Raw genomic sequence first — 18,195 nt, 5'->3', positions numbered from 1 at the left:
AAATTTCTTTCATTATCTGAACGTCCATCAACCTGAAAAGAACAGCAACTGGAACAATGGAGGAAGGTAAGACATTCGAGGAAACAACTACAGAATACGAAGTTGTCAAAAAAGATTTCAAATTGATGAATGATATCTTTGTGTATCATGAAGGTAAAAGTAAAGGACTGTCAGGCCCAATACTTTACCCAAACGACTTCTCAAATGAAGAAAAGCGTGCCCTGCGTCGATATGCAAACAAATATGAATTCGAAGGTAAATGGCATTTCCATTGCTTCAGTGTCCATTTTTTGATGATATATTTCGTACATTCCCTTCTCAGAATAAAATGAAGTGACACCGTCGATGAACAATACTAGCTTAGGCTCTTCGTATGTAAAAGTTTTCACATTTTTTTCAACATTACTTTATGAAACTTTTACCGAAGAAGACTAAGCAGGAGCTGTTTTTTCAAGCAATGCTCTTTATTTCAAAAAATCCAAAAATGAAAAATCGCGAAGCCACTTTCAAAAACTGAAAGCCGTTTGTTCTTTGGAAGAGGCAGAGCAAATCTTCAAAGAATTTCACGACAGCCCAATTGGTGGCCATAGCGGGTTCAACTACACCGAGGAGCAAATTTATTCCAGATACAAATGGAAAGGAATAACGACGCATGTAAGATATTTCATAAGTAGAAAACGTTTCAGCTATTTGAAAACGCGTTTTAGCGTTTCAGCCCATTGTTCATTTCAGTACTCTTTGCTTTTGTTACAACAGTTTTATGTTAATAGCGATTTAGAACAACCTTTAAAAACCACTTTTTACTTGGAATTTCAAAATGGGGGGATATGGTAATTTACAAGTTGCGAGTTGTCAGCTGGGAGTTGTCAGTTTCTGCTTTTGCAAAGATGTTTCCAGCCTGGGGGAAGCTCTTGGAGCAAGAAACGGTCGAAGCTCAATGGATATCCTATTGCAAAAAAACGCTTTAATGTCCGAAGACAACATATTTTTACTAACTGAATTTCTTTGCGCACAATGAGGCATAACTGTTATACTTTGGGGTAAAAAGTATAACTTTGGGGACTGACAGGATGAAAAACAAACTTGCAACTGACGACTCGCAACTGGTCTCTGTCAGACTATAGTCTGTCTGATGAGTGCGTAAGCACGAAACTCGGAGTAACAGATAAATTTCGTACATTCCCTTCTCAGAATAAAATGAAGTGACACCGTCGATGAACAATACTAGCTTAGGCTCTTTGTATGTGATGAACAGCCTTCATATGTCGATGAACAATACTAGCTTAGGTTCTCTACATGTCTCATTTCTAGTATATATTCTATTTTATTATATTGCTCTGTGCTTTTGCACATCGAGCACTGTCACGTCAGAATAGACAACGCAATCTGGAATAACTATATATATATATATATATATATATCATAGATTGAAGAAAGTAAAACTACATGGTTTATCTCTACAAGCCTGTTTCGTGAGTAACTCACTCTTCAGGAGATCTCCTGAAGAGTGAGTTACTCACGAAACAGGCTTGTAGAGATAAACCATGTAGTTTTACTTTCTTCAATCTATGATATATCACGCTCTACGTGCTAACGTATTGAGCACTGTGCTACGGAAGTATCAAAAGACAAATTTCTATATATATATATATATATATATATAGATATATATATAAATATATATATATATTGGGCCCTTTGGCTCAGTGGAATGAGTGGGGGTTTTTGAAGCAGCAAACTGGAGTTCGATTTCGACCAAGAGTGGTTCGATATAATTGGGTAGCACCCTTGTGGAAAGATTTTCCTCTTGTCAGCCTTCGCCTTATGATTAGATATGTACATTTATATTTAAATATAGATATTGCTAAGCTTCTGTTGTTATTGCTGGAGTTCTGACATCGTTCCCAAATCCTTTTTTCCACAATAATACCTCTTAAAAGCGGACATCGTGTTTTATTTTCTACATTTACGCCAATAGAGATCGGTAGGCTGAATAAAAATCAATAAAATGGCTATTTCTTTTTTACTAGCTGAACAAAGAGTTTTACCAAATTCTTGGCGTTAATCACAAGATGACTAATGGTTTAGACGAAAGGACAAATCAGAATATAAAAAGGTATAGAGTTGATTTATTATGCAGCATGTTGTGATTTTAATCTCCTGATCTTGGTGCCCTCTTTTTTGTCGAAAAAACTCTTTTTTAGAAGAACAATTTCATAGAACACGAGCCTCGATAGAAAATTGGTCAAAAGTTAAGAACAAATTAAACAATTTCGAACAACGTTCTCAAAAACGAGAATTTTAAGCCATGTGTGGGTGCTTTTTTGATGAATATTCAAACTTGTTGGCAAATGAAGGTTGTCTCACTCATTTTGTTGGCAAATGAGGCCTGCATACCTCCCTAGCAATCGCATTGCTTACACCCTAATAATTTAAGAACAAAAGAGCCCGGGGCCTTAATAGAGCTTTTACGGTATTTAAAGTGGAGTTTTAAAATGTTAACTTGTTTTTATATCAATAAAATATTTTCTGGAGTAAAATGCTTATTTTTGAGGATCATAAACTCTATTAATTCACTTTTGAATCTATATCTTAAATTTACTTTAAGGCGTTTAGAGAAGCTTTTTTCAGAGGAGGAGTCCCTTGATCATTGGGACGAGCTTATTGACCCAATACTGTTTTCAATCAGAACAACAAAAAGCTCTACCACAAAATTTTCTCCTTTTCAATTGATATATGGCCGAGAAGCCCTGCGACCAATCGAAACTACGGAGATCTTTAGTGATTTATCTGAGGTATCTGTTTTCTAGCTTTTTCAGTTAGATTACTTAAGAGCATAAGTCAATTTTTATAATTTTGTAAATTGGCCTTATTGGAAGAGAATACAGCAATCTGTTTTTGACTCATGTTTAGTATCACTGAACATTGATTGAACTCAAAACTAGTGAACTTCAAATGTCCAGCATGGTCTAATATATTCAGGGGCGTAGCGGGTAGGGGTGGGGCTGTTTGGGGGTGTCACACCCTTAGCTAAGAGGGCCTAACTTCCCAAAATAACTATGCACTATGATTATTCATTATTATTTGCATCAAATATCCTGCTTTATTAGACACTTGAATGCTGAAGCAAATTAGTGATTGCATCTATTAACGACAACAATGTCTCTTTGCAGAAGAGAATACAGCTCCCATTAGAAGATGCAATTGTTGCCTTCATCAACAAGATAAATGATGTGAAAGGAAAGAAAGATGAGATTGCAAAAAAAAACATCAAGATTTCACAAGAGAAGCAAAAAAAGTACTACAGAAAAAGAAGACTTCCTGATGGAAAGAAGGCCATTACATTTTCTGTTGGTGAAAAGGTGCTGCTGCTCACTGCTCGTCAAACCACCCGCAAAGGAGACAAGCTTGCCAAGAAATGGACAGGACCGTATACCATTTCAGAAATTGTTGGATCAAAGCATGTCTTCCTTGATGGTAAAAAAGTGAAAAAAAACATGAAGCAACTAAAACCTTGGATTTTCGAAGAAGAAAAAACCGAAAGTAAAACTGAGACGAGGCCTAACGCGGAAGACAACACAAATAATCTGGTGCCAAATCCTACTGTCAATGAAGGTGAGAATGAGGCTGAAGAGATTGTAGATCGGGACATGAAGGAAAAGAGCAAATCAAGAATTCACGAGAATGATGATTCTGAAATTGCTTTTGCAGATAATACTAATGTGACTGGTTTCTGTGAAGATGATAGCATGTTGCCAAATCAGGAACAGTTCGAGCATAACCTCAAAAGTTATCCAGAAATGAATGCGCAATCTTCGCCTATAGTTTCCAGAACCGAGCCTAAAAAGGAAGATGAGGGCATCATTGTCAGCCAGACAAATGATGAAGATAATGGGGAGGCGTATGCATTCAAGGTATCTTCGTCGTTTGTCACAAAATCGCAGGTGATTTCGATAGAAGATGACGACCCAAGTGTCCACCTACGACCATCTGACAAGGCTCTACGAAAACAGGAATTGCCTCCCAACGCTGGTAAGAATTGCTTGCTCTCCTAACAGTGACAATTTCAATTATCTCTTCTTTTTTCCAACCTGTTATGTTTAACCCTTTCCGCCTGTGCGTCCCACCAGTGGTCCCACACAGCAAATTTTGACTAAAAATTCAATGTTTACGGAATCCCTCCAAAATTCATGTCAAATATAATTTTTATACGCAGAATTCAAAAAAATTGTTCTTTTTTCAAAATTTTCATTATTTGGGGGTTTAAATGGGGGTCAAATGTGGCCACCAGTGGTCCCGCACAGCAAATTTTGACTAAAAATTCAAAGTTTACGGAATCCCTCCAAAATTCATGTCAAATATAATTTTTATACGCAGAATTCAAAAAAATTGTTCTTTTTTCAAAATTTTCAATATTTGGGGGTTTGGATGGGGGTCAAATGTGGCCACCAGTGGTCCCACACACCATTAAATTGCTATTTCTTTCCAAGAGCTCGAAATATCGCACTTTCCACGCATCAATATGTCAAAGTTTTCTTACTTTGACAAAAATTGCATTCTGATGTCCAAATTGGTACATGGGCGGAAAAATCAGGGCAGATAGGGGGTAATTGAATTGGATATTTGGAAAATAACAATTCTTTCAGAAACTCGTAACTTTATTGTTTTGAAGAATTCTTATGTGAAAATGAGATTTTTTCCGAACCTTCAAAAATTGTCTGTCAGGGGGTCAAAACCGGTGGCAAATACTGCTTTGTGTTGCAGAATAATAGCTTAGTGAACAACTTCAATAGAAAGGTTTTCCATAATGGGATCCTTACGTTGAAAAGAACAGCCTGCAAACAATATTAACGAACAATATGGTTGCTACCCAGCTAGAAATATTTATACTAAACTTGAAATGAAACGTGAAATAGTTCCACGAGAAGCAATGCTTATCCTCATTGAGACTACATTATTCTCCTAACAATAGTGAGCCTCATGAATGCTCGATAAATACAACAGTAAAGTGTCTATGTTATGTTAGTTCCTGGGAATCTTTATTGACAAATTTGTGTACCTTTTGCATCCGTGAACAAAAACTTAGGGAAAATATGGATAATTTGAGTGGGTTTTTAAAAAATTTTGAACCTTTTTGGTTCAAAAATCTTTTTGGATTCTTTCCAGTGCTATAAAACTTTGCAATTTTAAGGAGATGGAATTTACCTAGATATTTGATAATGAAATAAGGATTCCTTGCAAAAATATTCAGAATTTTTTTTGAACTGTGCAAAAATGTGAATTTGTTTTGGTATTATTTACATTGGGTTTTATGAGAAGTTGTGAACGAAAACAGTGGAGAAAATAAGTCCTATTTTGCTAAAGAAAAGTTAGCTAGAAAGCATTTGCATAACTGGCGAACTGGAAGAGAAATTGATAGTAATTTTCCATCATGAAAGCATTTCCCATCTATTGCGATGTTGGCTGTGACTGGCTGCTATCGATATCATACTCCCTTGCCAAATGATATGTATTCCAGCAGTCTCTGCCGGTATCAATACAGCACAAAGCCAATGGATCCCCAGGGCTTGAACATTTTGCACATTTATAAGAGGTCTTCTTCTTGCATATTCTGCATCTAAGCCTTCATTTGGAACCTGTGGATTCATCAGGTGTAATCCTGTCGATGCTATGGTGACCTTTGCGTGGTGACGTAATTGTTTGTGCAAGCTTCCTTTTATTAGAACGTGGCTTGTAGTTTGGGTAATGAAGTACTGCCATTGTGCCATTTGTCATTTTAAAAACAGCGTACCAGACTCGTATTATTTCAAATCGGAAAGAGCTTTGAGATATTGCATCTTTTGACATCCTTTCCGCTATGTTACAACTGTTTCTCCATATTGTGTGACCATTCGCTAATATGTACATTTCAGCGAGGTTGTCAAAAACTCTATTTTGTTTCCTTACACTGCGACATTCTGTGCTATAGTAGGCAAGCTGCTGGTTTGACCTGTCAACCCATCCGTATATTTCTCGGTATAGCTTTGCTACTTCTGGCATATGAATGACTTGGTTAACCGCTCCCTGCTTGACCTCCAGAGTGTCCCAAAATTCCCTGCCAGATGAAATATCGTTGTCCAAAAATATGACCACGTTGTTATCGTTCCAGTATGTCAAGGTTAACTGTCCATTACTTAAAGTTTTTGAAAACCCTCTAGCGAATGACTTTGCAGCTTTTATGTTCTCTTTGTGCGTTTTCGGCAAATGTGCAGTGTTTCCCCATTGCGTAGCTATCAGTCTTGTTCCCCAGATTTCCTTTGCATCTTCCATCAGCTTCGTTGTTGGAAAACCACTATCCATAACCACTAGCCTTCCTTCGTTTTTAAAATTCTCTATTAACTGCTCGATGATATCATAATTCTTGCCATTTGCTGCCTTCTTATAAGTCTTGCTTCCACATTTAACCACGTGGTTTGCGACAAAATTTTCACCATATTTACCTCTGTCACTCAATTTGCAAATTGTCCATCCCATTCTAATTGGTTTGTCTGGATTGCGGATTTTGAATGGGTTCCTGTTACTTTTGCTTCTAACTCTGCCCTCGTCGATACAAAGCTTGAAACCCATTTTCCAGAGAGATAAGGACTTAAATATTCTACACCATCGTTTATGTTTTGTAGTGGATGGTAATTAGGCGAATTCTTTGAAGGTAAACCTGACTTCCGCACTACTCGAAAGTGTTTGAGCAGAAGACAGAACACATCTAACGGCATTATCTTCTTAATCTCAGGTTGAGATTTTAACTGGTCCTCACTCCAAGCCCATTTCATTTGAGGATATTTCAGTAGCCTGAGATGCCATTTAATTGCAAAGAAGCCACGGAGGAAATGAACACCTTTCTCGTTTTTTGGGATCTCTCCAATCTTCTCGGCATATTTTTGGTCGGAAAGTCCATGCTCATTTGTAGCGTCAATGCATGTTTCAATGAAGGTGTTGTCCATTATCATCTCAACAATGACGTGTGGCTTTGTGTTCTCTTCAAAGTGAATTTGAGGCATTCCAAACTCTGGGAAACTTTCATCTCGCTCTATTGTGTTAGAAGAGTTCTGGTTATGGCTAGACCAGTGGCAACAACCACGCTCATCATCATCACTCTCAATTCCTTCTGGATCGTAGGACTCTTCAATTTCGTCTAAATCATCTAAATCATCTTCAGAGGAAAAATCCATGGAAAAAGAATCACTTGAATAACTTTAATCAGACTCGTAGTCAGTTTCCATAATTAAACGATCCTAAGCGAACAATTGGGGAATATAAAGCATATAATACATTAGTGATTGATATGCTGACGCCAAAACCAATTATTTGCAAAAATCCCGCCATTTACAGAAAGGCTCAGCCCAGGCCCTCAATCTACAAAGTATATTTCTTTATCTGTTATAGCTGTTACATAAGAATGACAAACAGACGTACAGATTTCTTGCCTGGCAAATAGGTCGTCTACATATAAGACAGATTTGTGAGTGAAGTAACAATCGCAAAAAGATCTTTGAAATCATCAAAAGAAAGAGCATTTTAACAGTGTCTTGGCATGTACGAAAATTCTGCAAGAATTTGAGTTGATATCAACAGGTGGCAACTATAACTGTTACATAAGAATGACAAACAGACGTACAGATTTCTTGCCTGGCAAATAGGTCGTCTACATATAAGACAGACTTGCGAGTGAAGTAACAATCGCAAAAAGATCTTTGAAATCATCAAAAGAAAGAGCATTTTAACAAAGTCAAGGCATATACATATATTCTGTAAGAAATTTGAGGTATTATCCTAACTTATAATTCAAGGGTTTTTTTGAAAGAATTGAAATTTTTCAAAAATCTACTGTATCTGCCCACAACAATTGTTGACCACATTTGGCCCCCATTCAAACCCCCAAATAATGAAAATTTTGAAAAAAGAACAATTTTTTTGAATTCTGCGTATAAAAATTATATTTGACATGAATTTTGGAGGGATTGCGTAAACATTGAATTTTTAGTCAAAATTTGCTGTGCGGGACCACTGGTGGCCACATTTGACCCCCATTTAAACCCCCAAATAATGAAAATTTTGAAAAAAGAACAATTTTTTTGAATTCTGCGTATAAAAATTATATTTGACATGAATTTTGGAGGGATTCCGTAAACTTTGAATTTTTAGTCAAAATTTGCTGTGCGGGACCACTGGTGGCCACATTTGACCCCCATTGAAACCCCCAAATAATGAAAATTTTGAAAAAAGAACAATTTTTTTGAATTCTGCGTATAAAAATTATATTTGACATGAATTTTGGAGGGATTCCGTAAACATTGAATTTTTAGTCAAAATTTGCTGTGTGGGACCACTGGTGGGACGCACAGGCGGAAAGGGTTAAACAAGTGTTCTTGGGTGTTACAATTAGTACTAGATACTTTTACCTTTTAATAAAATTTTAGCCATCTATTTTGGATGTTGTAACCCAGCTCAACATAATATTTTGTGATTATTTCTAGTCGTTGACACCATATGGGAATGTGGCGGTGTTGGATATTGCGTAAGCAACATCAATGGTATAAGCCTCAGTGATAACCGAATCCTAGAGCTGAAGGGCGAATCATACCTTTCAGATGAGGTAAGTACAATTCGAAGAATTTATTGGAATTTTACGTTTTTTAATGAGAAAAGTTTTTTAAAAATTAAAAAGTTCCTATCACAGGTTTTGCAGTAAAAAGTGCTTTTTAACTGCTCAAAAAAAAACCTTGATCTGTGTAAACAAATGCTTTACTTTACATGAGTTCTAGGCAAAATTTACTCTTTATGAATGGAAATATATATAGAAACAAATTTTTATAAATTTTATTATGGTATATCTTGTGTGATTGCCTGTAGCTACTAGGAATTTTTGACTTCAATTCAATCGAAAAATTACTGGCTATGATATAAGATGTTGCCAAATGTGAGAAAACGATGTTACAGAAACAATTAGCAGCCAGCTGTGTTTTTATCTTATAGATGATAGACGTGTATTTGGTTCTTCTGTCGAGGCTATACAGCAACCAAAATGTAAGTATAAAATGCATAACTACCTGGAACTAATTTTCTGATGACTCTGCAAATTTTTAAAAAGCAGTTCAAAATTTTGATGATGTTATTGCTTTAGGCAGTGTAAAAGTCTTTATCTTTAACGGTTATTTATAAAGAAACGTAAAAAAGAGGCTTAAAAATTGCTACTAGACATGTTTCGTAAATCTATCTGGGCAAGCAAAAATTTACAATAAAGGAAATTTTCACAGACAAAGATTTTGGTCATTGGCTCCTGCATCATGTCCGAAATTTGCAATGGACTGTGCTACAAGCAAAAGCTAAGGAAGGTAAGAATTCAAACAATCTTTTGGTAGTACCAAAATTAAAAATGGCTTTAAAAAAAGCAAACATTTTAGTAAACTAACTTCAGAGTACACTCTTCAGAGTATAAAACGTCTGAACATAGATCGAAAACTTTACGCTAGGAAATAAATATACCCAGTTGTGGACCGAAATAGGCCAATAAGAAACACAAATTGCTTAAATGAAAATGAGATTAGTTTACTCTGGCTCATAAAAAAAAGATTTCCTTTGTTTGATTACATTCACTACATCGTGTGAATTTAAGTAGAAAAATATGACAAATACTCTCAGCCTTGATGACGAAAGCTCAGCCTGTCAGAGAAAATTTAGGCCCCTCTTCAGCAAAATAATAGATGAATAATAAAATACATCAATGAGTTTCGAATATTTTTGTTGCTTTTCGGAAATACACTCACAGATTTTTTCTTAAAGGTAAAAATTGAGGATTACGACTTTGTGGTTGGTGGAAACAACATGAATTCATGTCATTGGACTCTAGTTGTAAGTCGTCTGGAAAAATTCGCAGTTCCGTCTTCCTGAATTTTTACATGCAAGTTGTCTCGTTAATCTAACTTCCACGACAAAGCGGTTTAATCATTAATCTCTATAATCTCTATTCTGTTTGCAGATGGTGAAGCCCAAAGAAGGAACATTAATGTTCCTTAATTCATTTGGTGAGCTTCAAAGTCAGCTGGCAACACTCATGAAAAACTGGAAGTATGGAGAATATACCCAAATATTATTTATTTGATTGTATAGCTTATTTTTAAATTGCTACATAATGAATTTGATAAGGCTCTTTTTATGCCTAAATGACTATATTTCTACTGTAATTATTTGTTTAGATTATTCTGGCCAAACAGGGTGGCATATCTCAATGCACCGACAATTGCGTGGAGATACGTAGCGCTATCGCATCCAAAACAAACTGATGGATTTAACTGCGGTGTCTACACAATAAAGGTATGCTTTCTGTTTGTATCAAAAAGTATTAAGGATAAAGAAGAAGTATAGCAAATTTGAATGGTACCTGTTAGTCTAGGCGAGTTTAGCTCAATAAATTTTCACTTATTTTTAGAAGACTGTATGTTTTTGTCTGTCTGAAAAAATTAATTTTCTGTTTGTGGTACTCATTCATGGAAAAATAAATTTATCTGTAGCAAATAAAACTGCGGACTTGGAGAGATACCGTAAAGAAATCGCAGAATTACTTGTTGCATCGTCAGGTGAGATATTTCTCACTTAATTGCAAAAATATATGAAAGTGAAAACGTTGAAGATTTTTTTCATACAGTTATTCTACATCAGCAAATGTTTGAACATGTGCATAATACTTTGTATAGATTTGTAATTGTTGCTTTTGTTTGAAAATTTGCATTTTCATTTAAAACTGTAGCCCTTTCAGACCAGCGGACTGCTTTTCAAATGGATCTTCATGTAAAGAATTTTCACAACCCTTTTTTTTCATACTGGAGATGGCAGAGAAAATGGATGGTGCAGCGTTTGCTCTTTTTATGAAGGTGATGCTGTTACAGTAAGTACTTGACTGGGCAATTTTCTTTAATTTTTTTTAAACTTCAAGGCTATCAATTCAACAAAAGAATTATATAATACAGTTAAATACAGGAATTTTCTACATCTGTACTTACCCGACGATACAATAACGGGAAAAAGTCCATTTTTGATCGCCTATCTATTTTGACCACCAAAAGTTAACTACAAGTATTCATTCGTCACATAATAGATTTTTGTAAAAATCAGAAAACAAATTTGAACGAGAAACTTGCATTTTTTTCTAGCTGAAGATGAACTTCTGCCATCAGATATTCAACAGTTTTCACGTGGTGGAGTTTTAATTAAAATCTGAGTTTACTTTTTAATTTTTCATATTACCTGCTGATGTTTTATAAATCACATATTTACTACCTTTTGAATAGAGTTTTTCTAGATTTTCTTCACTATCCTTTTATTATGACCTGGGTTCATGCGTCAAATTGAATTTATGTCTGCAACTAAGCTTTTTCGTAAACAAACTAGTTTTTTTTAGTTTAGTGCAGTTCAAAGAGAAAGGCCCAATTCCACCATTCGTTTTGGTTGCCTCTTCTTTAAGTGCTTTGGTACGTTTTTGCATAACCAAAATTGCCATGCGTTTGTGTACCCGGACCGTAATGCATGCTAAATTCTACCATTCGTTTTGGTTACCTCTTCTTTAAGTGCTTGGGTACCTTTTTCCATAACCAAAATTGCCATGCGTTTGTGTACCCGGACCAAAATGCATGTTAAATTCTACCATTCGTTTTGGTTACCTATTGTTTAAGTGCTTGGGTACCTTTGCTGAGCCAGAAAGATCTCAATTCGAAACGATTACACCAAAAACAATTAGTTCTTATTTCTCAAACTCAGCGTTCTTGCTCCGACGGAAATTTTCGAATTTTGCGTTGAAGGTGGACGAGAAGCAATCACGGGGGTATGCGATTTTCTCTGACTGCGCTAGTTCCAAACCTCACAAACGTCCGTTTTCTTTTGTATTCGTATTTGTTGCTACCTAGCATCCGAAGGTAGTTTTTTTAGGACACTGATAAGCTATGCTTAATGAGCAGTGTCCTCCTGGTCCTTCCTTTCGATGTGACCACACCTCGTGATTCCTACGGCTGGAATTACAGAGAGCTGGCGACTCTCCCCACTCTGGGTCAAAGTTTGGTCATGCCAGAGACTCGAACCACAGACTCTTGGGTCTGTAGTCAGCGCCTCTAACAACTGAGCCATCCTCGCAGCTGTATGGACACAGCTAGTCGAAAATTGTTATGGTTGCGGGGTTTGGTTACTAACTCAGACCCCCAATTCATAGGGAGATGGTACTTGGACTACTTGTACCAAACAAGAGTGATGCCATAATTTGTCAGATTCGACCCAGTACCAAGACAGGGATGATGGCCACAATGCAAGGCTTTCTTCATCATAAACTAGGAAGTAATATTGACCCACGTGAATCTGTTATTTATGGCCCTTCTACATCTAACCAAGTAAGTTTACATGAGAACATTGATTTAATTTCTATTTAAGTCAGAAAAATGATACATGCTTCAACTTCTTGCATACATATTAGCAGCTATCTAGTTTATGTACTGTTTATTAATGTTATTCCATGTTGAGTTGGTATTTTTTAACCTGTTATAAATTACTTTTGTTTATTGAATGTATATCATCATAATCACCAATGGCAACATGCAGTCTATATTTTTATGTTTGCAGATTGAAAGGTGGTGAAGAGAACTCCATGAGAGGCTTGAAAAGTATTTCAAGGAACAGCTAAGATGGCTAAAAAAACCGACATTATGATCCTGCTAATGATACACATAGGTTTTACCCAATTATAATTAAGTCTCTGGTAATAGAAATGTATGTGGATGGAAAAATTGTCAAATTTTGATTTAATGGGCAAAAATTATATGATTTTAATTGGCTGTTTTTTAAGAATGGTTGTTTCATTTTACTAGAATGATTTTGGCCTACATCATGATTCCATTACTCCAGAAGAAATTGGGTACTTTTAGAGAAATTATCTGGAATTGCCACAGAATTCGACTGCAAAAAGACACTGTCCTTCCAAATAGAATTCCGGACCACATCTACAGCTTTCCAGAAGAATATGGGCTTGAAGAGTGTGGTAAGAAGCACAGAGGTTAAACAATTAGTTGCCAACAATAAATGATAATATGAACAATGATAAACTTACAGACTAAGATCCAATATTAGAGAATCACAATTTTTAAGAAACTGAAACAAAGTTGGAAAACACGGTGAATTAATTGGAAAATTAAAATGCTATAGTTCAACCTTAAAAATACAAATTTAAAATTGAACATGTTATCTCATTTACCCCATATGAAGTAGCATTGTCCAATGTACAGAAATATACTGATAGTAAATTATTCAACAGGATTGACTGTGAATGAAGAGCACCTAGAAGAAGTGGCTATGCATTCAAATGTGCTTCAAGTACCACATGATTTTCTCGATCAAGAGTTCAGAAGGAAATGGGAGGGAGTTGTTTCTTGTAATGAAGTTGGTCCAAAAGATGTAAAAGATGCTTATATGGCTTTGAAGAACAATGTTAGCCTGTAAATCAGTGTAGTTTGGTTATGACCAGTGGCAGACACTTTGTCTTATAACGAGGGACAAGCCTTAATGTTTGATAATATGTAGCACTTGTCCATTGTTTTAGAACAAAATACCATTATCTTAAAAAACAGTGGAGGGAACTGCCCCCTTTTGCCCAAAGGTGTCTGCCACAAGTTAGAACATGCAAAACATAAGATTATATTTTCTGTTGCACTGTATTAATGAAATCTAAGTTTATTATATGAAAAGTACTTTTGATGTTGTTTGATGATGAGTATTCATATAAAATATGTTTTATTAAAGAAAAGAATCTATACCTGCTGCCATCATATTTCTGACCCATGATTTTTAATACAGTACTTCAAAAATATTCTGTTTATGAAATAAAAAAAGAGTTGATGCAAGTTTTTTGGCCTCAAGCAAAGGGTTTATTTTTCACTGAGATTTAAAAAGCTTAAGAAATAAGCTCAACAAATTGAAAACCACAGAAAGCTAAAAAAAAGGTCCTAGAGGGAAATTTTTCAAGATTGCAGATTGACCTGTTTTGATCACATTGAAAATCAAGCTATAATGCCTGCCAAAAGTCTTGGTACACTAATGTCTGCTTTCCAGGGAAAATACAGCTAATATTTATCTTAATTATCAACATTATTAAAGGGGGTATGGAAATCAGAGTACTCTTTAAATTTAATTTATTTTGAAAATTTGACATTTGATTCTCGTTGTCGTATTGCTTTGTTCCTGTATATCTTTCATTTTAAAATCTCATTGCAAGATTCACAGAATCCGGCGGACAGCCTATCCTGTGGTTCTTCCTTCTCACACATTTTTCTAGTAAAGACTTGAAAAATATAAAAAGGTGTTCCAAGTTCTTTTGGCAATGATTGTAGCTGTAGGACCCAACAAAACCAGCTTTAATTTCTAGGGACATAACAATAAGATACAAATGGACATGGGCCAAAATAAATATTGAATCCCACTGTTGCTTTTCAATCACATGTACTAGACTTTTCAATTACATGCTTTTCAATTACATGCATTTAACTAAGTGACTTTAGTTCTAGTAGCTTGCAGTAGTCATTGCATTTATGTGTTTCCAAAAAATTTTATTGCCATGCTGCCAAGATTGCCTGTTGTAAAAAGAAATTCCTGACCATCAACATGATCTTTCGAAGCTATTTCTGGATCAAGCATTGAATAGCCACAACCCTGGATATCAAGGACCATCAACTTCTCATCAGATTTTGAGTAAGAATAATGTGCAAGGCTTTTTGCTTTTAGACATAGCTCTGAAAGACATTCAGAAATTATTCCATTGTTATTGATGTGTTTTTCGAAATCACCTGAGATGAACTCTTCAAGGGTGACAAATTCATCATTTAATTTGCCCAAGATCAACTTCTTGTATTGCAAGGTTGGACCATATTCTTCCAGTTTTCCAAATTTCCTCAAATCAGCTTCGAGTTTCAATCCAAAATTTCTTGCAAGCATGTGCATCTGCATCACTTTCTTGGTGTGTTGGCCTGTGGTTTGATTGGTTGTTTTGATAACATCAACAGCTCTTCTAAGATAGACTTTTTAACCACCCAGTTCTGAACACCATCCAATGACGATAAACTGGTGGCCTTGTAGGCATTTCTAAAGCCACCAGGCCCAAATGGATCGCTTTCAACTTTGAATTCCACTATTGTTGGATTTCTGGACCAGACCAATGTTTCCAATTCGAAGCAAAATAATTCTGGGATTTGGTCAACAGACCTGCAAGAAGGGCCTTGTTTGCCTGCAAGGATATCACAGCGTTTTCTTCTGGTCAACGTTGGCAAGAAGTGGCTGCAACAGGCACTTTTTATGTTTTCAGGTGTAACTTCTTCGAATTCAAAACGCACGAATTCTCTAGGCCCCATCCGAGAGTACTTTTGAGCCTTCCCACTCACTTCAGCACTCAAATGTTGGACAACTATTTCTTTCTTTTCAAGGATATCATTAATTTTGGCGTTATTTCCATTCCCTGTTCGCTTTTCTTTCATCGCAATTTTATAATTCTTCCACATTTTTCCAGCGGGAATGATGAATAGAACTGACTGAACTGAATTGACAAAATTGACGGAAGGATGGGAAACCTATTTTTGGCAGGAAACCCAGCAATAGAATCTCGATCGAGGCTCTAACGGAGGCGCAAAGCATTATGGTATACTGTGGCAGCGATAGGGCAGAAGGAATTCAATTTGCATGCAGTTTTGTTTTCAGTATTAAATGGCAAATGATTTTGTTTTGATTTTGATATAAAATTGGTAGTGCGAATTGACAATGGTAGGTCACGAATTTTTCGCTCCGCGTTTACTCCATCGGCTAACTTGAACTTATTTATTCTATGTTTGTTTTTAATAAAAAGAAAACCAGTTCAATTTAAGTATCGTCTTCTCAATACATTAATGCAAGATGACAGAGTCTGTGACCTTTATTGTTTGTAAAGAACTGCTCGACATGCAGGAGAAGTCTTTCAAGGCCCTCGTCACCATGCTTGTGGACGGACTGAAAGCTGATGTCAAAGATATTAAGTTCGAGTTGAATGAGGTAAAGAACAGCCTAAACTTTTCATGCAGGGATATCGCTGTAATCCAAGATAGAATTAAAGTGCTCAGCAATCAGCTGAAGGAAGTAAACGTCCAGGTCTTCAACCACCATGAAAGCCTAGGCCATGTCCTTGGCAAACAGGAATACCTCGAGAACCAAAGCAGACAAAATAAGGTGTTCGTGACTGGCATTCAGGAAAGTGGTAAAGAAAGATGGGATGAGACTGAGAATGTTCTGAAATCAAAAATTAAGGAGCTTCTGAAGATCAATGACGACCTAACTATCGAGAGAGCACATCGTGTCAACCCAAAACCAAATGGAAGGCATGGGTCGTATGGAGCTCGTGGAGGTCGCAAAGAAGATCGCAGTAGGCCAATAATTGCCAAGTTCCTGAATTGGAAGGAAAAGGAACGTGTGTTAGCTGCTGCCAGATCAATAAAACCAGATGGAGTTAAATTTGTGCAGGATTTCAGTCAGGCAACGCTGGATCGCAGGTATGACTTGAATAAAGACAGTGCAGATTATGAAGCTGTATGGGTTGAGGTTGAAAATGTGACAGAGAAAAACTTTCTGTTTTGCTATTTGTATCGTCATCCAAACTCTAATCCTGATAACCTTAGCACCTATTTACAAGAAGTTCTTTCTAATCCTGCTGTCTCAAATAAACAAATTTTTCTTCTTGGGGATTTCAACCTTGATCTTCTAAACTATGACTCTCACATTGCAACTGGTGAATTTGTCAATTTGCTCCTTTCCAAGCAGTTTTTGCCATATGTTATACATCCAACTCGAGTGTCTGATAATTCTTCTACAATTATAGATAATATTTTTGCCAATGTACTTGATCAAGAAACAGTAAGTGGTAATATTCTAACTCAAATAACAGACCATTTTCCTCAGTTTCTTATTGTAAAGCATGCAGGTATAGCTTACAAAACCTTATCATACTCCTACCATGATTTTTCTAAACTTAACATCGATAGACTCCAAAGTGATTTTGCAGATTTAGACCTAACTTTCTTGAATGATGATCAATTAGATATTAATTCTAAATTTAAAAGATTTCTTTCAAATCTTAATAAACTAGTAAAAACTCATGCTCCTCTGAAAAAACTCACAAAGAAAGAAATGAAGTTAAGAAATAAACCTTGGATCAATAGTAAGATACAAAAAATGATGCGTATCAAAGAAAGGTTGCTTAAAAAGCTCAAGAGGAATAATGATCAGCCTACAAGTGATCTGTTTAAAAAGTTTCCTAACCGGATTGCCATTGCTTTAAAAGACAGCAAAGCCAATTATTATTATAATTACTTTCAAACTAATAGTAAAAGTATGAAACAGTTATGACCAGGGATTAAATCAGTCATAAAAATTAGGAAATCTTCTAATGTAAATGTCATAAACAAAATGAAAAATTCTAATGGTGCCCTCACATCTGATCCTGCTGTAATTGCTAATCTATTCAACACATTTTTTGTCAATGTCTCTCATGAGATTAATAAGAAAATACCAAGAACCACAAAGTCTCCCTTGGAATTCATCGGTAATAGTATCTGTGACTCTTTTTTCATTGCCCCTTCAGTTCCTTCAGAAATATCTGATATTATCAAAAGTCTGGTAAGTCTTTGGGTCCCAACAGCATTCCAATTCATTATTTTCTACAGCATTCCAAATCTTTTTCAGTTAAAATTGCTTTGCTTTGTTCATGATTGTGTCAATAAGAATTCTCCTAATTGCTTCCTCAATTTTTTTGAATCTGTATCAAATGTTCATCAGTATGGTACACGGCAAGCCTCAAAGAATGACATTTTCTTAACTCGAAAAAATACTTTGCAATATGGTATCAGGTCTGTGCGTTTCTCTGGTGCTAAATCTTGGAACAGCATTCCAGTTGACATAAAAAGATCATCATCTGCTTTCAGTTTTCTTCAAAAGCTTCGAGCCTTTTCATTCATGAAATGTAATCAAAGTTGATCCTAAAGTGATAAATATTGTTCTGTCACTCAGTCAATGAATAAATAAGATTCAGAACCATCTTAAAAAAGGGTGCTCTCTCCTCAATTGGTTTATCTATTGAGAGAGCTCCTCCTAAAGAAATCCCCCTGCATGCAA

At 35.8% G+C, this 18,195-nt stretch overlaps 3 protein-coding genes across 3 annotated transcripts; 2 read left to right on the top strand and 1 right to left on the bottom strand.

Moving 5' to 3' along the window:
• Positions 1–2,002: 2,002 nt before the first annotated feature.
• Positions 2,003–10,401, top strand: LOC135694606 (uncharacterized). Its single transcript, XM_089109700.1, has 9 exons — positions 2,003–2,116; positions 2,609–2,795; positions 3,174–4,032; positions 8,514–8,632; positions 9,013–9,063; positions 9,294–9,371; positions 9,820–9,888; positions 10,016–10,104; positions 10,233–10,401. The coding sequence occupies exons 1-9, from the start codon at positions 2,073–2,075 to the stop codon at positions 10,399–10,401; spliced, it is 1,665 nt and encodes a 554-aa protein (XP_088965826.1). The 5' UTR covers positions 2,003–2,072.
• A 4,194-nt stretch (positions 10,402–14,595) lies between these two features.
• On the bottom strand, positions 14,596–15,560 carry LOC135694614 (myosin heavy chain kinase B-like). Its single transcript, XM_089109709.1, is given in 2 exon segments — positions 14,596–15,081; positions 15,084–15,560. Coding segments are annotated over 2 exon segments (963 nt in total).
• A 388-nt stretch (positions 15,561–15,948) lies between these two features.
• LOC135694613 (uncharacterized) lies at positions 15,949–17,430 on the top strand. Its single transcript, XM_065213431.2, has one exon. The coding sequence runs from the start codon at positions 15,949–15,951 to the stop codon at positions 17,428–17,430; it is 1,482 nt and encodes a 493-aa protein (XP_065069503.2).
• Positions 17,431–18,195: the final 765 nt, after the last annotated feature.

This window comes from Rhopilema esculentum, chromosome 8 (genome assembly GCF_057945365.1).
Source record: "Rhopilema esculentum isolate cy_ngs chromosome 8, ASM5794536v1, whole genome shotgun sequence".
NCBI classification, from domain to species: domain Eukaryota; kingdom Metazoa; phylum Cnidaria; class Scyphozoa; order Rhizostomeae; family Rhizostomatidae; genus Rhopilema; species Rhopilema esculentum.
This window is presented reverse-complemented; position numbering and strand designations above follow the sequence as displayed.